General features: G+C 32.0%; 1 protein-coding gene across 2 annotated transcripts in view; it reads right to left on the bottom strand.

The window, feature by feature from the left end:
• Positions 1–26584, bottom strand: part of FSTL5 (follistatin like 5) — a 648108-nt gene that overhangs the window by 233920 nt on the left and 387604 nt on the right. For both annotated transcript variants that reach the window (XM_049770233.1, XM_049770234.1), the window contains exon 6: positions 7329–7495. In XM_049770233.1, the coding sequence (XP_049626190.1) occupies positions 7329–7495 (167 nt within the window). The remainder of the gene's footprint in view (positions 1–7328; positions 7496–26584) is intronic.

Below are 26584 nucleotides of genomic sequence, written 5' to 3'. Positions count from 1 at the left end.
AACAGGTTCACTATTGGCTGTCATATTTGTTCACTTTCGTTGTAGTGCTAACCAGAGATCACAAAGCTTAAATTGTGGTATTCATACACTTGCCTGTGGCATGTCAAGAGATTCCACACCTTGTTTTGTGACTGAGGTTCACAAAAGCAAATGTCATTGCATTTAACATATATTCCAGTGTCTTTACAATTAAATTTAAGACACATGGCTACAAGCCAGGAGTTCTATTGTTTCACTTTCTCATTATCAGATTCTGCAACCCTCAATTATATATGCATTTTCTATAATTCACTTATTTTTGGCCTTATTAATAGGGTTCTTATGGCTTTAGTGAAATATAATCAGATAATTTTTCATGTGATAATTAGGAATAATATAAAGTTTTCTAGAATTTGAAAATGGAAATGATTATAATAAAAATGTCTATCCTTTATAAGAGTTATAAGAGAGTTATAAGCTGAAGAAATAATACAGCCATTGGGGCACTTGCCTTGCTGTGGGTTCAATTCTTTTTTTTTTTTTTTTTTGGTTTTTGGGCCACACCCGGTGACGCTCAGGGGTTACTCCTGGCTATGCGCTCAGAAGTCGCTCCTGGCTTGGGGGACCATATGGGATGCCGGGGGATCGAACCGCGGTCCGTCTCCTAGGCTAGCGCAGGTAAGGCAGGCACCTTACCTCGAGCGCCACCGCCCGGCCCCCTGTGGGTTCAATTCTTAGCATTCCATGTTTTCCCATGAGTCTGCTAGGAGAGATATCTGAACACATAGCTGATAGTAAACTATGTGTGACCCAAACCCCTCTCCAAAGGAAAAGTGCACATTAATTTTTCATTTTATAAATTAGTGGTAATTAGAAAAATATTATTCCTAATCTTAATATTAATTAGGATTATTTAAAATTTTATATATGAAAAAATGTTGACATTTATGAATTAATTATTTTATGGTATATATATTTATATATTTTTGTGATGTTAGTATTTACAAGATAAATTTTTTTGGGGGGGGTGTTTTTAAACCATACCCAGTAATGTGTAGGTCTTACTCCTGGTTCTGTACTTAGCAACCATTCCTGAAATCGGATTATTTACATGCATGGCAAGAATCCTAGTGCAGAGCTATAGCTAAGATCCCATAAAAATAACTCATTTAAATATCAAATTAAGCACACAAGTAGATTCTAATATAAATTGAAGCACTATCACAAAGAAAAATGATATGACTTTGAAGACAACAAATGTGACTTTTAAATCTGGTTTTTACTTCTTGCTTCCTTTTGTCTGACTTTTATTAAACTAGTCTCATAGATTCAATTTTTCATAAATAATTGAAAAGTACATTTTCTTACAAGCATTTTTGCTATGACTGAATAAGCAGTCGATATAGTACATTAGCGTTGTGTCTGTCAAATAACAGACACGGAACAAATGTCATTTCCCCAAACATATTATTCCTTATCTTACAAATTTGGAGTGAAAAATCTATAATTTCCATGTTTGAATTATGGAAAATATTTCAGAGGTAGAGTCTTGTGGCACAACAATGAAAGATGAGACAAAAAATATCAACTGGGTTCTGATAAATCTATAGTTCTGGGGTAAAGATTTCACAGCCTAAGCAGAAATATAACTGATAGAATCATGATTAAAATGGCATAAATGAAGCACATAAATTGCTACTCTGTGTTTTAAAAATTATTTCTAAGGAAAACTTAATATATAAACATATTTTATTATAATTATTTTACTTCATCAGATTAACCAAATATGAATAATCTTCATTTTTATTCTGCTGTGAGATGCCAAAAGCACTTTGAAATCACTTAAGTCCATTAAGAGTGATATTAATACTTATCCCAATGAATTTAAGTTAGAATTTTAAAATGCATCTCAAACTGAAAGCTCTATTTCTTATTAGTAATTTATTCATTTTAACTTCGAATCAAGCTGGACATGCCAATTTTTAGCCCTGATCACAGTTGTCACTTAATTCATTTCTAATGTGATGATTCAAACAGTGATGGAATATCAATAAGCCAGTGATCTTCAGGAACAAACAAGCATTGCATTTCAGGGGCTGGAGCGAAGTACAGCAGATAGGGCGTTTGCCTTTCACGCAGCCAACCAGGGACAGAACTGAGTTTGATCTTTGGCATCCCAGATGGCCCTCCAAGCCTGCCAGGAGTGATTTCTCAGTGCAGAATCAGGAGTAACTCTGGGGTGCTACCGGGATGGCACAAAAACTACCACCAAAAAAAAAAAACCCGAAAAACAAACAAGCAAACAAACAAACAAAACACATGCATATTATTGATGGGTTAGCCTATTCAACCTGGTGGCACCGTTTACAATATTCATGTGCTGAAATTTTTTAGATGTTCACAAAATCTGAGTAATATTACCAGTGAGAATATATCCTGTGATGTACTGGGGAAGCTAAGGGAGTTTTTATTGATTCATATTAAATATAGTCTGGAAAAATTACATTAACAAAATATTAATAAGATCTACCATTGCTTTATTTCTTGGAATACATGACTTTAATAGAACATCCAGATAGCAAATGACTATACTTTACATAATCCCAGAGAGTTTCTGTCACCTTTTTAGTGGCCTACAGGATTCCTAGAAACATTTCTATAAGTCGGTCAATTGTTTCTATCAAAAGTTTAATACGTAGTTGCAAATAGATTTTGCTAATAATAAATAATATTATATAATAGTATTACAATACCAATAAACTTATAGATATTTAAAGCTATGTTTTGATAATTACTTAGTAATAAACTAGTATTAAAATGACACAGTCATGCTTAGCAGACACAATTACAACATTTGAGATATGAACTTTTAAAGTATAACTTTGTTATTCAATTTAGAAATATAGCTCCATATTTAAACTAGTACCTAAAAACATTTATTAATTAAAGCAAATAATCACACACATACCCACATATAATTTAAATAAAAATTTAGGTGAATCATTTAAATAATGTTTTATTTTACTCCACAGTTTCTTAGAAAGTTAACATCAATTAAAGAAAATACTAGCTTTAGTACAGTTTAAAATAATAGTTTTTTTTTTTTTTTTTTTTTTTTTTTGGTTTTTGGGCCACACCCGGTAACTCTCAGGGGTTACTCCTGGCTATGCGCTCAGAAGTTGCTCCTGGGACGCCGGGGGATCGAACCGCGGTCCATCCAACGCTAGCGCAGGCAAAGCAGGCACCTTACCTTTAGCGCCACCGCCCGGCCCCTAAAATAATAGTTTTGGATAGGTGATCAATTTTTATAAATGGCAATATCATCAGTGACTTAATATTATTCTTTTTATTTGAGTGCAAATGTACTGCACAAGTTTGACATTTTGGAAGTAAATACAATAAGATAAACATGGTAGTAAAAATTATAGAGAGAGGAAATAATATTTATGTTTTGAAAGTTTTACAAATCCATGCCAATTAAAAGCTAATACTTTTTCTTTTAGAAATAAATGTCATGGTCAAGTAGAGCTTTTTAGTAGTGTAAATAGTTTGTATTATTCTCCTTTTGTTTATAGTTTGTATATTCTACTATATAAATTTGTATCGAGTATTAAATTTGGGAATGGAGCGATAGCACAGTGATAGAGCATTGGCCTTGCATGGGGCTGACCCAGGACAGACACAGGTTCAATCCCTGGCATCTCCTATGGTTATCCTCACCGGGAGTGATTTCTGAGTGTATAGCCAAGAGTAACCCCTGAATGTCACCGGGTATTGCCCAAAAACCAAAAAAATAAAATAATAAAAAAGAGTAACATATTTTATGTAATTTTACTAGTCTAAAATAAAGCAATTTCTTAATACTTGTGATTTTTCCTGTGTTAAAATATTTTAGTTTCAAATGTTATTCATTATATTATATATACTTCCAAAATATTTAAAAGTTTATTTTAACCCTTGAATTAAAACAATATCGTATGTAACATGATAAAAACACTTTGTGATGAAATACTATGAGCAAATTATTAAGTGAATTTAAGTGAGAACAAAAGGTGTAGAGTAAATCTCTTATAGAGAAGGAAAAATTAATCATAACAAGTTTTTAGCATTTACTTGATTTTTGTCTCAAGATGTATCTTTAATTATTACATAATTATGCATTGATTTCAAATGAAGTTTCTAAAACTCATTTTATTTTCCTGATGAATACGAAGGCTTTTTCTCTAACTAGCATCCTACTACATAGAATGATAAAGCAATGACTGATGCATATCTCTGGTTGAAGCTTATGCTTAAATGGGGACTGTCTCAAGACAATTGAAATATCTAAGATTCACCCATTAAACCCCCCACAGCACACACATATTTTTATAACATTATATTTTAGAATTATACTTTAATAATAATTTTATTGGGAAAGGTATTTTAGCAAATATAAAGTGTATTTTAGCAAACTACCAGGTTAGAGTTATAAAAATCACAGATGTATAGAATTTAAGTTAGAATGTAATATTTGTTTTGCTAGTTGCTGAATACAACAGTATTCAGGACTTAATCCTGGCTATGTGTTCAGCAATCACTCCTGAGACTAGAATACCGAGAGAAATAAGTCCTAAGCACCACCAGGTCTGGCCCACAAATCAAAAATTAAAAAAATAAACAAACAAGCAAACTAACAAGAAAAAAGAAGAATCAGAAGGCAAAATCATTAGACAATAAAAATTAAAATAAATTAGTGAAATAGAGGCCAATGAACTGGAAAATTAGATAAATAAGTTGAAGAGTAAAAGGAAAAGAAGAGTTCAGAGTTTTCATACTTGACTTCAGGTGAATAATTTCAAATATTTTCAAAAATCTTCATGCCACAGAAAAACATTAAAAATAACTTAAAATTGGCCTAGAAAGTATTATATAGAGGTCAATTCTACTTTTTATTCTTCTGTAACAAACCAGCAAAGATTGTATGTACTATCTCCCCAGTAGATATATTGTTCTTCTTTCTGATCTGTGATTATAAACTGATATATTTCTAAGTATAAGTGAAAGTAAACCTCCCCTTGCTTTGAACTGAATTGACCTACAATTCTAATACAATAGAATTATTGAATGTCCAAAGACTGAATGAAAATCCTGTACACTGAGATAACCTTGAAAAAGATACAAAAACCCACCCTTGAATGACAGTAAATGAGATGAGTCATTAAGTTCCAAACTTTTCAAGAAAAATTATGCAGTAAAAAACTATACTATAAGTATTAAGAAAGATTAAGTTCATGTCCACTTAAAATATTAACTTGTCTTATCTGTACATATTGGACATAATTACTAATAATAAATCGGTGTAGAAAAAATCAGAATCAATATTAAGTTAGCAACATTAATTTACAAAGACTATTTGCTCATATTAAATGGAATTTTAGGAATTCTAATTTTTATAACAGTAATAAAAGCCAAGATTTCATTTGTATGAACATAATTTTATGCATTATTTGGACAAATTTAACTATAGATGGTTAGACCTATAAATTTATGTATTATAATCAAATACATTGGAATTTCATATAGAAAAACCATTATTATATAAGTACATAAACATATATAGCTAAAATTTATTTGAGAATTCTGTATTTAAGGTTGTTGAGATTCATATAAAATAATATAGCTATTTTTTTAAAAAATATTTTCAAGGAACATTATTAAACATTATAAACAAGTATATTAAGGTACTGATAAAGAAAAACTACATTTTATTCAGGATTTAAGATGTACCATTAAGCTTTATGGCAACATCTCTCATTAAACATGAAGTTATTGTTGCTTAACTTGTTTCAATCAAGTTTATTAAAATATCGTAGTAAGTGGCAAAATGAATTGCCACTTATTAGGTATGTAATATGTGAAACTAGTGTATTTTATCTTATTTTGTTTGCTTTTTTTTGTTTTTGCTTTTTGTTTTGTTTTGGGGACACATGTGGCAATATTCAGGGTTACTCTTGGGTCTGCACTCTGGAGTTGCTCCAGGAAATATCTGGGGGGACATATGGAATGCTGAAGACTAACCCTAAGTCAGCTGTGTGCAAGGCAAGCATTCTACCAGCTGAACTAATGCTCCAGCCCAATTTATCTCAATGTTAAATATAGAAAATAATATAGCATAATTTAATGGAGGAAAAATAATATGTATATTATAAATAAACTATAATCCTCAGTATATTTTAGGACTTACTTTCTCTCATAAAAATAAAGACAAACAAAAATTTTGCTACCTGTTTATTGAAACTGAATATAACCAAAATACTGCTCCTTTCATTGCTTTTCTTTTTCATTCACATCTGACTACAAATTGTTTAAGAAATTCTACTTACTAAATTCCTATCTAATTCCCATCTAATTTATATCCCATCTAATTTACGATATTCCCATCTAATCTATATTTATCTCTTAATTTTATCATTTCTACAGTCAGTAGCCCTATTAAAGGGAACATGCTGGAGAAAGTAAAGTCAGTAAGAGAGTTATGCTCTGTGTCTCATTGTTCCTGGTCATAGATGATCAGATCAAGATTTGGACTCAGATGCAGCCAGAGTAACCCTGGGAATACAAGCTTATTAGCCATATTTCCACCCAGAGCAAGATCAACATATTTCTCTTTCAAAAATCTTGGAAAAATGATCTTAAATCGCACATAAAAATAATTGTGAATGAATGAATAGTATTTTAGACAACACAATGGCAAACTTTTAGTAAATAGCTTGATGTACTTTTATGAATGGGGAGATAAGATCCTATAGTTTGTAGTATAAGATACTATAATAGCAGATACATAGAGATAATCAGTATTTTCCAAAATTCTGATGTTGAAGTTTTAGTTGTCATGATTTTCTTTAACAAATACAACATTAACTATTTACCAAACCTTTAATTTAATTAGTTGATGATTTACAACAATCTGTAGTGCAATCCTAGTGATAGAAATTTCTTATTATTGGGGTCGGAGTGGTTGTGCAGCGTTAGGGCATTTTCATAGGATGGACCACAGTTCAATCCCTTGGCTTCCCATATGGTCCCCCAAGTCAGGAGCGATTTCAATTTCAGAACGCATAGCCAGGAGTAACCCCTGAGCCTCACTGGGTATGCCCCCCAAAAAAGAAATTTCTTTTTTTGGCTTTTGGTTTTGATTATGCTTTAATAATTATTAATTAATTATGGCTATGATTTTATTATGTTTTAATTATTAAATCTCTTCTATATATATTCAATATTTTTCCAAATTTTTCTATTTCATTAAGTCTAGAGTTTATCACACAAAAATGACAAGCCAAAGTCACATAAAGCTGTGTATTACTCACATTGATATCTTCCAAATCTAAATTATTTAGGATGATATTATTCCGTTTCCAGATGATGGGGGGTCTCAAGGTCCCCTGGATTGCGCAGCTCAACACAGCACTTTGTCCCACAGTTGCTGCAGTTATGCTGAATTTCTGATCTTCAGGCAGACTCAACTGGATAACTTCTGAAAGATAAAGCATCAGTAACATTGGTGAGTATTTAGTTCTGTAAGGTAAATTGCTATAAATGTTCTGAATACTAAAATTTAGAGCTTTTCATTTGAGTAAAATGGAAAAATAAGCTCCTGATGAAATAAAAAAAAGAGTAAACTGTTTTTAATGAAAGGTCAGAATGACATTTCAATTTAATTGATTGACAAGCATTCTCAAGAGGAAAAGAACTTTTAAACATGAAATAAATATCAGAAGCAGAGTTCTAATAAGCCTGGAAGATTGCACCCAAAAGAGAGATAAATTATTAACTGTCAAATCAACATGTAGTGTGCCATCAGCATTGAAATAAAAATGATGTTGTTTATTCACTGATAGATTTATATCATAGGTGAAGTGAGATCATTGCTGGCTGGTTTCAAAGAATACTACCATAAGTGAATAGGTAAAATATCATTTTGCTGGGAAACATAAATCAGCTCTACAATAATAAGATTTATTTGGGAACTTGAAGGAGGAAAAACAAGTTTCCCAAGTAATTAAGTAAATTTCTGCCAGCTTACATTATTGATTATTATTGTTAATTAAGTGATTTCTTATCTTTACATTTCAAGTTAAATAACAGTTTAGGATTAGATTATTTATCCTTATAATTACATTAAATCAAATCTGTCAATTTCCCCCTCCCCCTCCTCTTTTGTTTCTTGTTTTCTATGCACTGGTAGTGATACGCGTTTACTTTCAGGCTCTGATGTCAAGAATCATGTCTAATGAGATTTGAGGTACCAAATGAGATGATGCGGTTTGAAACCAGATGTGAAACGTGAACACGCTACTTTACTTTTATATCTATGACTACTTTTATTTCTAATCTTGATCTGAATTTTTATTTTTTTTGCTTTCAAATAGTCCTAAATCTCCAACTCTATCACTATCTATTGTCTTGAGATTCTTGAGATAATCTCAGTTCTCTTCTGTTGCATATCATAGCTTCCCTAGAGTTTGAGCTGACATCTAGAAACTAACTTTAAAACTTGCCCTGTTCTTTACATGACTGTAATCATACAACTATAATCATGTTTGTAATCACGGTGTTTAAATAAAGATAATTATAAAAAAAACTTGCCCTGAAATTTTACATTATTTAATCTTACTTTGGTTCAAAATATCACAAACCACTAATTTTTGGACTAAATACTATAATTTACAAAGTTGTTCATAATGAAATTGTATCTGACTTTCAGCAATACAATAAAACCATCAGTTTAACCTTTTCTTCATCAACGTTTCTCACACAACACTCAAGCCTTCCTCCTTAGCAAGAACACTAGAAAATATATGATTATTACAACTCAATGCCAAGTGGAAATGTGAGAAAAGAACAATGAGTCAATTTCTGATAATATTACAATAATATTTTATTACCGTCATTATCTGAGGATTTTAATAAGCTGGTTGGTGCTGGTGAGTCTTCTGTGCTATTGTTTTTATTAATTAAGCTTAATGGGAGTCTATGTAACTTGTCCATCAAATTAGTTACTGGCCGTTAATACTATGAAACCTCTAGGTATTACAGGTTTGTGTATTCAGCTGTACATTCCGGAGCTGTAAAGCTGTATCATATATATTTTTTGAAGTATTTTTGTTGTGGGGAGTGCTAGACCTAACTAGCGAAGAGAGTGATCTGCCCACCCTCATTACAAGAAGATAGCAGATTATTTAAACCCACAGATTGGTGTGCCTGGTATACTTTAGTGGCTTTGGTCAAGTTGTAGAGTTGCGACCTGTATATGTCAGAGGATATTGAGTTGAATAATGGCTCCTGAGCCTAACAGACAAGGGGGAATCTGCATTCTGTGGAAGTCTGCCAAGCTTTTTAGCTTTTATATCCATCTCCTTGTGAAGATTTGGTGGCTTTGGGTCTGATAATATCTATAAACAACTATTTTAAGTGAATGCTCATTGATGAGAAGTATCATAGAAAATATATTATCTATTGTTCCAATTTTTATTGGGAGGTTGAATGAAAAAATGTGGTGGCTTTTTCTTTTTTTTTTTTTTTTTTTGATTTTTGGGCCACACCCAGTAATGCTCAGGGGTTACTCCTGGCTATGTGCTCAGAAGTTGTTCCTGGCTTGGGGGACCATATGGGACACCTGGGGATCGAACTGCGGTCCGTCCAAGGCTAGCACAGGCAAGGCAGGCACCTTACCTTTAGTGCCACTGCCCGGCCCCGTGGCTTTTTCTTTTAAATGAATCTGATCGGTTATAGTTATCCCAAAGTTAATGAGTGGTTAAGGTATTAGATCTGAACCAATAAAATACATCAAAGAAAGCACTTATTCTATGGTACTGATTTCAGTTGTGTCTTCAGTGATTATGTTCTATTGGCAAGGAATGCAAATGTAAAAAAATAAATAAGCAGCAGGATAGATAGTGCAGCAATATATGTAAAAATAAAAGTATTTTAGGGGCTGGTGTTGGCGCAAGCGGTATGGAGTCTGCCTTGCCCATGCTAGCCTAGGACAGACCCCAGCATCCCCAAACCAGGAGCTATTTCTGAGCACATAGCCAGGAGTAATCCCTGGGCATCATCAGGTGTGCCCCCCCAAAAAAATTTTCTAGAAGATAATGAAGCAAATATTTTAGGGTAAAGTTGGAATATTTTTTGTTGTGAAAGTAAGAAGAACAAAACAGTATCATATATTATTATATTTTGATAGTACTTTAGACATTTTTACATATTAAAACTAAAATCTCAACCTGGCTATTATTTTAGTCATAATTTTGATATCTTATTTATAGTATTATAAATATATTAAAATTACTATTAAACATTTTAATCAATTTTATATGTTTTCTATCAAGGAAATTATACACTGTTTTTCCTTGGTTAATACATATGAATAATAAGCTTATTCATTCAGTGATCTGTATGACATAAAAAGAATAAAACTTATTTATTTTGGTTTGTAATAATATCTTCAATTTGAAGCCTTAACCTAGCAAGGGTTTTATTCAACAGTTTTATCTGAATGCCCAAAATATTGATGTAACTTTTGATTTTTTTGTTTGGAAAACCACAAGATTACAGACAACTGGATAATTTTAACAGAACAACTGCATAAGCTAGAATAATATGACACTATTTCTAGATATATCACACACAATTCGAAAGCTCTTCAAAAGAAGATAAGAGTAAAGGAAGAAAAAGCAATTAATATTTTTAGTCTTGATCTTACATTTAAAGTTTATAATTAACTATGTCATAATCTTTTTTCTTTTTTTTCAATTGGGTTCTGCCCATTACCTTGAAAGTAGATAAAAGCTTACACTTAACATAAACAAAATGGAAAAAAAAAAAAGCAAAGACAAAAGTTGTTCATAGCTTTAATTACAATTGGTAAAGGGAGAACAAACATTCCAAAACAACTATTTTTAAAAGATACACATAAGTAATAATTATTGAATAGTGTAGAAATGGAAACATGAATCAATAAATCCAACATTTTAAATATAATATTTTGCTTGCATCATTTTAATTTATAATGTTCGTTGGGTAACATCTGATAAAATTCTGGTTCCTGTTTCTTTGCTCCAGGATCATATCTGGCAATATTTGGAGGCCAAATGCATTTCTGGGGATTAAATGGGCTCATTGTGTATAAGACAAGTGTGTTGAGCACTGTACTATATCCCCAGTACCAAAAGCCCACTATCTAAATATTATGACAAGGCAATTAATTCGGTATTATTTTTTCTATCTTTAAAATAAAACTAGTCTTACTCCAGAATACTACAAAAAATAAGCTGGTGTTATTTTAAAATACTCATTACTTAGTAATGAACAGTTTAGTAAATGCCAGATTTGCAGTATCAATTATTACCCCAAATAAACTATTAAACTATTTTATATTAAACTATTTACCATATTTAGAAATATAATTTAATTTTAAGCAATAAAGGTATAATTTGTGTAAAATTGTATTGGCAAAATTTTCATAGATGTTATTAAAGCATGAGTAGAAAAATTCTGCTTAATGAGTATTTATATTTATTTTTATTTTCTATTTAATTGTTTGCAAGGTTATACTTAGCAAATGTAAAATGAGAAGCTTCCACATATAAGAAGTATTTTAGGAAACTTATTAGGGATTTTGGCTTACTCCAGAATCTTCCCTTAGTGATCACTCTTGGAGACACTAGCGCCTAAGAAGCATGTGGTACTAGGGGTCATACCTGTGTTATGTTCAGCATAAAAGGCAAATACCCTACCTGCTGATTCAGCAAGCAATTTTTAAAAATCTGAATGGTAGATTAGAAATGAATTTCAATGTATAAAACTGATGTGAAATCTGCATGAAGAAACTGATGTAAGAGATTGCTAAGAATCTTTATTGTCAGAGTAAAACAATTATGTAATCAATATCCATTTTCAATATGTTAAGTGGGTGTTCAGTGGTATCTTAAAAGCCTATTACAGTTATAAGAAAATGTTATCCTGTATTCATTTTTTCAGCTTATCACAAGAAAATGTTAGTTAGCCAAAAAACACAATATTTGCTTTTTTGAAAGTTAATTTTTCCAATTTTTAAATTATAGACAATAAGAATAAATCAATAATTTATTGTACAAAGTGTTATGAGAATTCCAGAATTTCTGAATTTAAATGAAAACCCAAACAATGTTTGTTCAATTAAAACAATTCAGATAAGAGATTGATATAACAGTTTATTATTACCTATAACACTGAACATATAATTCTTAGCTGGCACCATGCACTTTTCTAGTTTGTCTCTCTAATAAATGAGAGCATGTAGAAGTGAAGAGGAATTGAACACTTGACTGTTTTCGAGCTTTTTACCACCTCTGAAGACTAAGCCTCAGCTATGCAAATTCGAAACAAATTTAACAGTTCATCCAGAATTAATTAGGCTATTGGGAATTGACTGAGCTAATCAAAATCACACCATACCTTTGTTTATACTAGGATACCAATTCACTCATTTAATGATGGAGAAAGCAATCAAGTTTAGTAGGCAATGTCAGTTTTTAACCTGGGAGTCTCCTTCTAATGTACTGGTCAAAGTGTCTCAAGATTGATGAACAGAAAATTACAAAAAAAGGATTTGGCTGTTCTCAGCCTGTCAAACTCTAATCAGCTAATGAATTGCCCTTTTCAACTACAAAGACATTTCTGTCTGGAGCGTCTTTTTTTTTTCTTGTCACTTTCAAGTTTATTGACAAATTCTTAGTACTTAGCCTTTTTCTTCTCCACCCCCCTTATTTCTGTCCCTCACTCCCTCCCTACCTCCCTTTACTTTATGTATCCTCTCTTCCTTTTTTTTTCTTTCCTTCTTTGTTCCACACATAACTATAATTGCATCTATAGGTACATATTAGAAAGGTATGAATATAAGACCCTATTTTACATCAACGAATAATCTCATCTTCATGAACATGAGAAACAATGCCCCTGATAGTTTGGCCTCATGAAAGACAAATGCTCTTACCCACTGTACTAGCACTTCAGATCCAGAAAAACATTTTTGTTTTGTTCTGCTTTTGTTTTGTTTTGTTTTGTTTTTCGGCCACACCCGGTGACGCTCAAAGTTACTTCTGGCTTTGCGTTCAGGACGATATATGGGACACTGGGGGATCGAGCTGCGGTCTGTCCTAGTCTAGAGCGTGGAAGGCAGACACCTTATCACTTGGGCCACGGCTCCGGCCCTAGGAATACATTTCTTGTCCACTGAAGGAAGAAGTAGAGTTCACTTCACCGAGTTTACTATCTAAAACAATTACTTTTTTTTCTCCTCTTACTATTCAATTAAATCACTAATTCCTAGCACATTTCTTTACCAGAAGTAATCTGTTTATCTCATGTAGGTCATTCATACTACTAGACTGTGAACTAGCTTGATTTCTAAGAAACTATTTACATTTTAATAGCTAACACTTTAATTCAAATTTATCTTCAACCACCAAACTGCTTAGTGTGGCTTAGTAACAGTACCTTTGAGGAAAAGGAAAATTGCCCAAGTAAACCTTGCCAACACTCCTAACACATTTTCTTAACAAATGAGAGGAACTTGTCTCAAAATAAGAGATTATTAATGTTTCCTCAGTTTCAGAAAACATTAAATAGGGTTGTTCATGAATTATAGACCTTTAACCTCACTTTGCTTAGGATATTTAGTTCCACTAAATGTTTTGTATAATAGTCTACTTTTATGTCTACTTGACTTCAATACCCTAGCCTCTTGTAATTAGAAATCCCATAAATTCCTTTTCCAAGAACCTGTGGAATAAAATCATCAAGGAAGATGATTATGCCCCAGTTTTCCTGAGGAGTAATCACTTTAGTAGACATACGTGAATTTATATTAACCAACTCAACTCATTCTCACTTCCCTTCTGGCATTTGTATCAGCTTAGTCCTATATTCTAAAGATTATCTTCCTATTTTTCCTTCCTAATGAAGTTGAATTCATTCCCTCCCCCCTTGTGATACCTGTATTCATATATTCAGTAATTCTTTTTTAATTAAGAGACCAGAGCGGTAGCTTAATTGTAGGACATTTGCCTTGCACGCAGCTGACCCAGAATGGACCTCGGTCCAATCCTCTGGTGTCCCATATGGCCCCCCAAACCAGGGGAGATTTCTAAGTGCATAGTCAGGAGTAACCCTTGAACGTCTTCGGGTATGGCCCCAAACCAAAAACAAACAAAAAAAAAGTGAATTAAGCCTTTTTTTTCTTTATTTTTTCTTCTTTTACTTTTTTATTTTATTTGTTTGGTTTGGGGCCAAACCAGAATGCTAAGGGCTTACTTCTGGCTCTATTCTCAGGAGTCACTCCTGATAGGTTTGGGAGATAATATGGAATACTGGGCATGGGTTAGGATCAGAGAAAAGAAGGACCCTTGCAGTATATTCATCTCAGACTTTTCAAGAAAAAGAATTTATCTCGCCCATGAAGCATTTTGTATATCCCTACCTGAAGTCAGCTTTGCAGTTAAATGTCACATAAACAAAAAAAAGTCTTATTCACCAGATAGGTTTTATGTTACTTCCATAAAAATTTTAAAATTTAGCAATTGACAAATTAATACTTAATTATTATTTTACAAAAATTATATGTTTTATAAAAATATCACTTTTTTAAATTGTGCGCAAAAAATTCCATTAGTTATATTTCCATGAAAGTTGAAAATCTCTACAAGGTTTTATTGTATTCTTGTCTTGTTTATGGGAAGTAAAACATTTATGCTCTAAATACATATGGTTTATTGTATATATTTTGGATATAGTTTTACACATGTCTAATAAAAGTACAATATTTCTCTACACAATTAACCATGTAATCTTCGATAATGCAGACATTAAGCTAAACATTATATAAAGACAGCAACCATTAAACTCTTTAATTCTTCTCGTTCATCAAGATAAAGTTCTATAATTCGCATAATTAAATTTAAACATTGTTATGCAAACTGTATTTTATTTTGGTATATATGAATTGTTAATTTTAAGAAGTTTATAGTTTTATTATAAAAACATAAAAATGGGTGTACTTATTTATGCAGAATACATTATTAAAATTCCAGTGAAATAAAAATATGTGATTTAAGCTCAAAGGCATGTTGCATAATAAGATTTTAATACAAAACTATGAAAAACTTATATAAATGTGCTTTTACTTTTTTATTTCAAACCTAGAAATATGATAGAATTTATATTAGTGTGTACAGCCGAATAAAATTTAAAAACTTGTTATATATTTTTGTGAATCATATAAACCTCATTTTTTCAAAAAATGCCAGGAATTTTTGTATCTCAATATGCTAAGTATATATGTAAGCTGTTACTTTGTGTGGAACATTACAGCCTATGTAATGAGTGAGATGTAATTATGGGGAAATTATTAATTTGAATATGTACAATTTAGTTCCTGGTATGAATCTAAAATTGGAATCTGATTCTAGAAAATTCTAGTTTTTAAATTTATATTTTCTACGCTAAAGAAATACTATCATAATTAATTGGTAAAATGATTTGAACTATGAATTTCATTCCCAAATCATGAAGCATACCTTATTTTGCTTAATACTTACTTGTAATTTCCTTTAGTATTTAAAAATATTATATCAACTTGCTCAAACATACAAAGTAAACAATAAAAGAAAAGCACATTTATTTTTCTGGGTCCAGTATGTTCATCAGATTGATAGTTTTAAAAGTCAAACATGTATACTGCATGTCATTTTTATGTAACATTAACATCAATATTAAATATTTAAATTATATTTTAATAAATATTAAAACAAAACTATTTTATAATAATTTGCTTTTGCTTTGTTTTGGAGTTCCACCAGGAATGCTCAAATCTTACTATGTGCTTTTGCATTTCAGGTAGGGCTCAAGAGGTATGCAGGGTGATGAAGATAGAATCTGAATTGGAAGCATGCGAGGCAAACATTTTACCCACTGTACTCTCACTCCAACCCAAGAAATAGTTTCCTCTTTAAAAACACATGCATATACTTATTCGAAGTTTTGGGCTCACATTCAGTGCTTAGGGCTTTCTCCTTTCTCTGTGCTCAGTGACCATGCCTGGTGGTGCTCAGGGAACTAGATCCAATGCTGGAATATAAACTTGGGGTGGCCACATGTACGAACAAGCACCTTATAAGCTCTATTATCTTTCCTCTACCTCTACCAAAAGCATGACTCTCCTTACAAAACACATGAATATGCACAAATTGCCTTCTTTCATGCAATATATGATTTAGTTCACTATATATCATAATTAAATATCACAAAAGCTCAAGAAACATATAATGGTCCTAAATATAAGTAATATTTATTTATATTTAACATGTTCATAAAAATAGTATATGTATATTTTCCATGAAGTTAGATATAAATCTATTACCAAAGTGCCTCACATATTCTGAATTAAAATAATAAAGTAATATGTGGAATAATAAAGAGTATGAATATAGATGTGCATACCCGTTTCCTGTTTTTGCCTCATCAAGAAAAATAGTGACCCCATTTTCAGATATTTAAACTCAGAAGAATGCAACTAAACAATTGAAAAGCAATCTTCATAGTTCCTACAGGTCCACTTTCTTTTATTATTTGATTTTATCATACTACTAGAACTGATAACATAAATTACACAAATAAATCATTGCAAATGTAGAAAGAGTCTGCTATAATTAAATGAGTCTAGTTTTACTTAGAGAAGGCTCTATCATTTCATTTGATCAACAGAAAGAAGAGTACACATTTATCAGAGTTAGAGATATTATTTCAAAATATACTGCAAACTCAGTGGAAAGCAGAGAAAAGTTTCAGATTGATGAAAAGTGAGAAATGGAAAAACAGCAATATTGGGTGAGATTTAATTTAGATAAATGTAAAGTAAGACATACAAAGAAAGCCAAGAAAAAGACAAAATTGAAGAATATTGGTTAGATGACAACTTTTAGAGATTAACTGTGAGTTATTGGAAAGCATTTGTATTACAACCAAGAGAAAAGTAAAAGCTAAAGAAAAGGGGTTGCATATGAAAATGATCATTAGTCATGTGTTCAAATATATAGTATCGATTGAAGCACAGAATACTTTAAAATAAGAATTTTAGCAACCAAAATTCATTGTAAAGTAAGTAAGTATATGCTAAGTATCTTCTAAATTCTTGACTTAGTAGTGGGCATTCAAACAACTACTGAGGGTATTATTGTTGTTATTTGATGGTCATCCTAAAGGCTAAATAACTGTTTCGAGTTTTACAGCTATAAGAAATGGAAGAAGGATGATGAAAAATGATTATTTAGAGTATAAATGTTATACAGTAAAAAGAAGCATAGAAAAATCACAAACTACTATTATATATATCTATATACATGAAGAATTTTAGTGAATATTGTTTTTATGGCAGGCATTTTACACAGGGATGAAGCAGAATCTTGTCTTGCGGCTGAGCTCAGCTAATTCAGACACCACATATGGTCTCCTCAGCATCACCAGGAGTGATCACTAAGCACAGAGCTAGAGATTTTTTTTTTTTGTTTTTTTGTTTATATTTTTAGAGCTAGAGATTTTTATAAGTGACCAAAGGTATTTATATGCCTTGAGTATTTATCATTGCCATCATTACCCCATTTTGTTAGTTTTAATTTAATGATCAAAAACTCTGTGTTATAGCCATTGTTCAATTTTAATATTAGTGGCACAGAAATAGGGTCCAGTTTACAATTGACTAAAGTAATATAGTTAGTAAGTGGCATCTGAATCTAGTATTGCTGTATTGCCCATCCTGCTACATGCTTTTGTTAGTTTCTCATCTGGTAACATTTACTCTCACTAATTATTTAATCTGCTTAATGAAGTGTTACTAAATCAGTTGTGATAATCAGTTGAAGTTTAATTTTTCTATATTTGTTTGTTTTGTTTTCGTCATTTTTCCTGCTATCTCATCTTCATTTGGGAGAGCAAGGAGGTGGTAATTTTTATTCATTTCCACATTTAGAGACATAATTCCAAAGAATTGTGACATAATGGTGATTACAATTTGCATTTCTTTAACTGTTTTACTCTCTATTAAATAAGGATAGAGAAAAACAGTAGAAAATAATATATATAATTTTCAAATATAAAATACACAATTATAAAAATTTACATGAGACAATAATAGCAGCATTACTTTCATAATGCCATGAGGGGGAAAAAATCAAGATTTAAGAGAATTTGGTTTTCCTTTGTTTGTGAATCCTCACTGATGCTAAGTATATTTTGTCTCTAGTTTAGTAAAGTATACCTATATACTCAATTAAAAGCTGACCCCCCATATTTTATCTCCAAAATGGGAAAACTTAGTGACTTGAGTATAAGCTGAGGTGGAAAATGCAGCAGCCACTGGTAAATTTCAAAAATAAAAATATATACCCAAACAATTACAAAAATTGAAGAATTATTAAGTTAAATGATTTTCAATATTTATTGCTAAAGAAAAACTTTAAAGTAGCAACAATAAATTTAAAATTTTAAACAAAGTACAGAAAATCGTATTCATAAGCATCATTTTAAAATGACCAAAGTGGGGGCCAGAGCTGCAGCATGGTGGTATGGTGTTTGCGTTGCATGAGGCTGACCCATGACAGACCTTGTTTTCATCCCTGGCGTCCCATATGATCTCCTGAGCTAGAAGCAATTTCTAAGCACATAGCCAGGCAAAACCCCTGAGCATCACCAGGTGTGGCCCAAAAACTAAAAAACAAAACAAAACAAAAAAAACTACAGTTGATAATGCACTTGTCTTGCTGTGGCAAATCCAGGTTTAACCCAAGTGCCACATATATTTCCTGAAACACTTCGAGGACTACTCCATGAGCACAGAGAAAAGAGTAAGCTTAAATCACTGCTAGGTAGTGGTCCACCTCCTCCTCTACCTTCCCAATGAAAGAAAACACTTCTTGGAAAGATAGCCCTTAATATTATTTTTAGTTTAATAAACACAAGACAATGGTGTCCTAGTTCATAATTATATTTTCCTTATTTTATAGGACTTTAGACAAATTTCAATTGAAGGTGTCACAAGATAAATAGTAAAAATAATGTCTAGTTTGTGTGTTTGGTTTTATCTTTTGGACTATATTTGAAGTGATCAGGGCTGCTTATTCCTGGCTCTCAGTTCAGACTTCACTTTTTCTTTTAATAATAACTTATTTAAGAACCATGATTACAAATATGTTTGTAGTTGGGATTTAGTTATAAGAAAAAACATTCCCCTGCACCAGTGCAACTTTCCCACCACCAATGCACCCAAACTTACTCCTCCCTCTCCCACTGCCTGTATTTAAAACAATCATTTTACTTATCTCACTCACTACCATTGTCATGATAGTTGTTAGTGTAGTTATTTCTCTAAATGTATTAATCACTCATTGTGGTAATCTTCATATCATGGCCTGTCCTTCCAGTCCTCATCTCTATTGTCTCTGGGTGTTATTAAAATAATTTCTTATTTTTTATCAAAAAAGAAATACAAATGACCAATGCACACATAAATAAATACCCCACATCACTAATTATCAGAAAGATGAAAATCAAAACAACGATGAGGTACTATCTCTCATCACAGGACTGGCACACACCACAAAGAACAAGAACAATCAGTGCTGGAGGGGTGTGGATAGAAAGAAACTCTCATTCATTGCTGGTGGGAATGCTGTCTAAGTTTTAATAGAAAACTGTCAAGGCATGCAGCATGCATGTCTCCATTATAAAGGGAAAGCACACTCCAGATGTGTCTATTGGCTTTCCTGGTGAAGTGCCTAATTTTCACTCAAGAAATATATCAGCCAGAAAGCCCATTGGAGAAGTCAATCATAACCCCTGCATGGAGTACTGGCTATATTCCTGTTATATTCATGACATGAGGTGACATTATATATCTCTTTCCTTTTATTTATTTGGCTTTGCCTCCCTTGCTAAACTACAGATATTCGACCTCAGTTTTCCTGCAGTCAAAAGATATTTCAGTACCAAAGAAAGCTGCTAAGTTCCCAGCTGGCTAGTATATTTGCACCTCAAAGGTTGAGTGCAGCCAGTTCCACGCAACTTGTTTTTCTCAACTTCATGGTGGTACACAATAGCTTCTGCCTTTCTTGAATTCTATTTTGCGGCAGGATGCAAGCTTCTTGCAAAACCAGAACACCTCTGTCTCATGTTTTGCCTTACCTCTAGTAGGGGTCTTTCTTACCTACATCGGGTAATTATTTGATATGTAGATTCTAGGGTCCGGTACCATTGTGTTGTCCTCCTAAAGATCCTCTGCCCTTTGTTCCCCTGGAAATACCTTGCATACTAGAGTTGTGCTTATAAGACAGCTGCCTGAAAAAATATATTTGTCTCTCGTCTCATAGACATGGGTCGCCATACTTTGTGTAGTCTCAATTATTTCATATTTCATATTCATCTGTTCGCGTATCATTTTCCTCTCGTGAAAGGACTCCTTACCACTAGGATTGCTGAGACGCAAGACGCCTGCAGCAGAAAACAATATAGAGATTCCTCAAAAAACTGGAAATTGAGCCCCCAGATAATCCAGAAATACCACTCCTAGGATTATACCCTAAGAACACAAAAACACAATACAAAAAAAAAAAAAAAAGCCTTCTGCACACCTATATTCACTGCAGTGCTATTTACAATAGCCATAATCTGGAAACAACCCAGAAGCCCAACAACAGATGAGTTGCTATGGAAACTGTGGTACATATACACAATGAAATACTCAGGCTTCACTTCTAATGGAGCTTAGAAGAACTGATGTAGTGTTGAGAAGAATATCTGGGTCAGCAACTTGCAAAGCACATGATTTACTGTCACTCTGGCCAAATAAGAACAGCTTTATTAACTCTGGTATATACATCATATTGTTTACAGAAAAGAAGTCTGTTGAACATGATGAAAATAATTTAACTTAGTTAAAATATCTACTTTTTAAATTTAATTGTTAAATAAATTATTAAAGATCATGATACATAATCCATATCTATGAGTACATGCAATCTGCTGCTACTTATATTACTTTACATATTAAATATACTTTATAATAGAAGGAAATAGAAAGAAAACATTTGCATAAAGTTATAATATTCATAAAATTGTAAACACATAATATTATGCAATGATATATAAAATTTTTTGTATGTTTTTGTATATTAAAATATATCATTATAAGTATATCATTCATATAGTACTAATTAAAAATAACAAAAAGAAAAGTAATGCATGTGCAGGTATGTTATTATGTTTTTAATAATAAATATTCATATATATATTTGTTTTAATATTTTAACATGCTGCGTTCCATCTTTACAAGTGACTTATAGTGTTTGTTATCTTTGTGATTCCCTTAGCCACTACAGGTTATTAAAATAAATAGTAATGCATGTAATGAACAACCTTTTTAATACATTTCCTTCAATACTAATTTTAAAATAGACTGTAAATATACTGTTACAAACCTGAAATTTTCATGCTTCTATCAGTGATGTGTATTTTAATTACCAGTTATTATAGCTTAAGGTTTTAAACATTGCTTACTTACGTAGAACATATAATGACATTTGAAACAAACTATTCACTAGCAAAATAGTTCATTTATTTATATCATATAAAAAATACTTGTATTATATATTTAACATTTAATCAGAAGATATACACATAAAATTTTTTTGAGAAATGTTATGAACTTTTATTAGAATTACAAAGTTCAATTAGACAATTGTTTTAAATTTTATTTCTTTAGTGTTTTTATATTAAAATAATTGAACAGTGATGAACACATATTTATTATTTCCTAATAGTTCATTTTTATTTTATTTTTAACCATATTACATTAATTCCCAGTACTATATTAGGCCAGAATATATGAATACCTATAATTTTCATAAAATTTACTAGTAGAGATTTAATATCACTTTGAAATATGTTGACCTTTAATTTTATAAATTTTATAAATACCAAAGATTTTATTCACTTCCAATTACTAGGGAGGAAATAAGAATTATTTTGATAATAGTAATGGCAGAAACATAAGATTTTTTTCCATTTTTCTTCATTCTTCTATCATCAGAGATTACCTCATATTCTAAATTAACTATTCTATGAAGCTCTATGTTCCACACAAACAGAAAATAAGAATCAGGAATTCCAGCATTTATGGAAAGCTTTTTACATTTACTTTTTATTTTGCTTAATTTAAAAATTTTCAGATATTTTTTTAGGTTTTTGGGTCACACCTGGCAGTGTTCAGAGGCTACCCTCTGCACTGCTCAGTGTTTGGAACATTCCTGATGTTATTCTGGGAAGACTGTGCACAGCCTGCTTTCTTTCTGCCCTATTTCCACTCCTAAATGCATAGGGTAGAGGTGTAATCTTATTTGTATTAGTACTAAAATATGTTAATTAAATTAGCTAATTGAATCATTATCTTCTATTCATTAATAAATTTACTTTCTATATAGGAAATTACTTTGAGTCTAGACATATATTACAGTGGGCGAAGCACTTGTCTTGCGCACAGCTGACACAAGTGTAATCTCTGGCACCACACATAATATCCCTAACACTTGCCAGAATTGAGCCCTGAGTGCAGACCAGATCGCTGATCACATACAGGTAGGACACCAAATGAAAATAATAAAAGTAATAAAACGAAGTCCTTAAAACAACAAACATATTGCAATGGTTCATGTTGGACAGTATTTAACCTTCTATATAACTAGCCAATTATTTCTTCCAATGCTACTACTCAGTTTGCTACAGTTTTCTGTCAAATGTACTCGACGTGAAGGCACAATCAGTTTTCACTCATTTGTCAACGGTGACAGGCAGTACCTCAATTCTCCACTGAAGGCCATTCTCTCTACATACAGGGCTTGACACAGCATTAATTACCTGTGGGTTTGGGGAGTTCTTACACATTTCTTTGTTTGCTATTTTTAAGTCACCTAACATAACTTTAAAAATTAGTTTCTTATATAAAAATTCTGTAAAGTACAATAGCAAGAAGAATTAGCCCCAATTATATAAAGACTGGAAGAAGAGGTAAAAGAGAGAGGCCATGGAAGAGATAATAGCTGTGCATTTACCTTGATAGAGGGAGGCCTGAACACATATTTTGGAATCCCAAGCAAAAGAAAATCAGACACAACACCAAGATATTTTGTAATAAAAAGAAACAAAGAAGGATACCTATTACTTAAAGTTGGAGATGTATTACTTAAAGCAGCAAGAGAGAAACAAAACCTTTAGTACAAGGGAAACAACATAAAATTCACAACAATTTTTCATATGATACTCTAGGCAAGAAGGGAATAAAATGACATATTCAAGATACTGAGTGAAGAAAACTTTCAAACCGAAGTCCTTTTCTTCTCTAGTGTGTCATTTAGATTTGAGGGTGGATAAAAACATCCTCTGGTGAACAAGAACCAAAGATTCCTGCTGCAAGGAAGGCAACTCTAATAGGAATATTGAGTGATCTTATCTGAAAAACTACTAGACCAAAGATAGCACAAAGAACTAACACATGCTTTGCGTGAAGAAGCTGAAATCTAATATCTAGCCTCATATTGACTCTAAACATTGGGAAGAGTACAAGACACTGTACTGGAAGTAACCCCTAACCACCATGAGGAGTGGTACATAGGTAGGAAAAATATCTATTCTTCAAGCTTTCTGTGCTCCAGAAATCAGCTTTGCCCCTGAAACATTTCATATTATGACTATCATTTGGTTTCTGGTGAAAAAAACTTAATGTGGATAAAACTTATTTTATTATCAGAATGTGCTTTCTTATTTAAATTTTTTTATGCAAAGCATGACTTTTCCGGTTTATGAACAGCACGTAATGCTGTTTTTTTTTCATGTTTTTTTAAACATGCTGTTTTTTCATGTAGCTATAAGAAAATCTAACATTAATCATCTGTTATCATAGATGGGTTCAACTACGTACTTCTTGAGTGCTTACTATTTTTTAAGATATTGGGTGAAATTTATATAATTCACTCTATGCTTATATGAACAACTGCATAATTATAATTGAGTGGGGTGTTTTGCCAGAGTTAGAAAACAGGATCTTACATAAAAGAAGGTAGAGTTTTATCTGAGTCATAGTCACTAACCGTAATAAACGACAAAATTTTACAAGTCAAAGCATTTAGTGCATTTAAATAGCCCTGAAAATATCATGATTTTTAGTCTACAAATTTTTTGCTAATCCAGACAAATATTTTTTCATCCATAAAACTTATTTTATTATTCCATAAAATTTTCCTCTATGTACTATATATAGAGGAAAGGGTAGGCAGAAATCCATGATATTTAAGCTAATAACATCTTAAAGGAATAAACACCTGGCCAGAAAGTGTATGCAGAGATAAACAAAAGGGATTACATTAAACTGAAAGTTTCTGCACATAAAAGAAATAGTAACTAGGACAAAAAGACTACAAGTGGAATGGGACAAATGATTCACCCAATAAGTGGTTAATATCTAAAATATACAAGGCACTGTAGAACTCATCAAGAAAAAAAACGAAACATCTACTCCCATTCAAAACTAAGCAGAAGAAATTAACAGACATTTTCACAAAGAAATAAAGATGGCCAAAAGAAAAACGAAAAACTCCCCCACGTGGCTAATAATCAGGAAGATGCAAATAAAAACCACAATGAGTTATCATCTTACACTATAGACACTGGCACACGTAAAGAACAAGAACAGCCAGTGCAGGCACAGATGCAGCAAGAAACGAACTCTCATTCATTGCTGGTGGGAATGTAGACTGGTTCAGTCTTTTTAAAAAACTGCCTGGATATTTCTCAAGACTGGGAATTGAGCTTCCACATGATTCAGCAGTACCACTCCAATGGATATACCTTAGGTATGCAAAAACACAATAAAAAAAAAGGCTTTCTGCACTGTAATGTAAATCACAGCCCTATTTACAATAGCAAAAATCTGGAAACAACCTAAGTACCCAAGAACAGATGAGGGGCTAAAGAAATTATGGTACATCTATATTATGGAAAATTATGCAGCTTTTATAAAACATGAAGTTATAAATAATATTTGCTAATACATGGATGGATATGGATAATATTATGCTGAGTGAAATGAGTCAGAGCGAGAGGAATAGTCGGAATATTGTCATTCATTTATGGAATATAAAAAATAGTATGGAAAATAATATCCAGAGACAATAGAGATAAGGACCAGGAGACATTTCTATAGGAGGACGCCTGCCACAAGTAGTGGAGCAGTGAGGGTAGTGTAAGGAAGGACCTCTATGACAATAATAGTCAGAACTGATCACTTGGACAAAAACTGATTTTTGAATGAAGATAAAGTATTATGCAGAGTACCCATTCTTTAGCAATAGTGCAAACCACTGTGTTTGAAAAAAAAATAAAGAAAAAGGAAAAGACAGAGACAGTGCTAAATTATAACCCATAGATGAGTAAGAATATTCTGTGTCTATTTCTATCTCTTTGACTTATTTCATTCAGCATAATAGATTTCATATACATCCATATATAGGAAAATTTCATGACTTCATCTCTCCTGATGGCTGCATAATACTTCATTGTGTATATGTACCACAGTTTCTTTAGCCATTCATCTGTTGAAGGGCATCTTGGTTGTTTCCACAGTCTTGCTATGGTAAATAATGCTGCAATGAATATAGGTATAAGGAAGGGATTTTTGTATTGTATTTTTGTGTTCCTAGGGTATATTCCTAGGAGTGGTATAGCTGGATCGTATGGGAGCTCGATTTCCAGTTTTCGGAGGAATCTCCATATTGCTTTCCATAAAGGTTGAACTAGACAGCATTCCCACCAGCAGCGGATAAGAGTTCCTTTCTCTCCACATCCCGCCAATACTGCTTGTTCTCATTCTTTGTGATGTGTGCTAATCTCTGTGGTGTGAGGTGGTACCTCATAGTTGTTTTGATTTGCATCTCCCTGATGATTAGTGATGTGGAGCATTTTTTCATGTGTCTTTTGGCCATTTATATTTCTTCTTTGTCAAAGTGAAAGACACATTGTTTTAAAATATCTCTTCTTTTTTGTAGGTTGTCTTTTATAATTTTGTTGCTTTGATGCTAAGTTTAACTTTTAAAAGTAAGTTCCCATTTATTTTGTTCTTTTATTATTTTATTCTTCTTCGTTTTGTTTGTTTTTTAGACCACACCAATTGCACTTTTTGGTTACTACTAGTTCTGTGCTCTGAAATTACTTCTGGCAGGCTCAATGGACAAGATAAGACGGTCCTATGGGATTTCTGGGATGGAACCTTGGACAAGGTAAGTGCCTATCCACTCTGCTACTGCCCCAGTATCTTATGTCCATTTTTATATCCGAAGTAAACTTCATTCTTTCAAATTCACCTAATTATTTGTAGATAACACATGCTAAATTTATTCTTTTTGAAATTAATTCTCATTATATACCTGCATACAATAATAGAAAATACACTTTTAAATTTTATTAGAGTAATTAATTGTTCGAAATATTT

Source organism: Suncus etruscus, chromosome 3, assembly GCF_024139225.1.
Source record: "Suncus etruscus isolate mSunEtr1 chromosome 3, mSunEtr1.pri.cur, whole genome shotgun sequence".
In the NCBI taxonomy this organism is placed as follows: Eukaryota; Metazoa; Chordata; class Mammalia; order Eulipotyphla; family Soricidae; genus Suncus; species Suncus etruscus.
The sequence above is the reverse complement of the archived record's forward strand: the minus strand, read 5'-3'. Positions and strand labels throughout refer to the sequence as shown.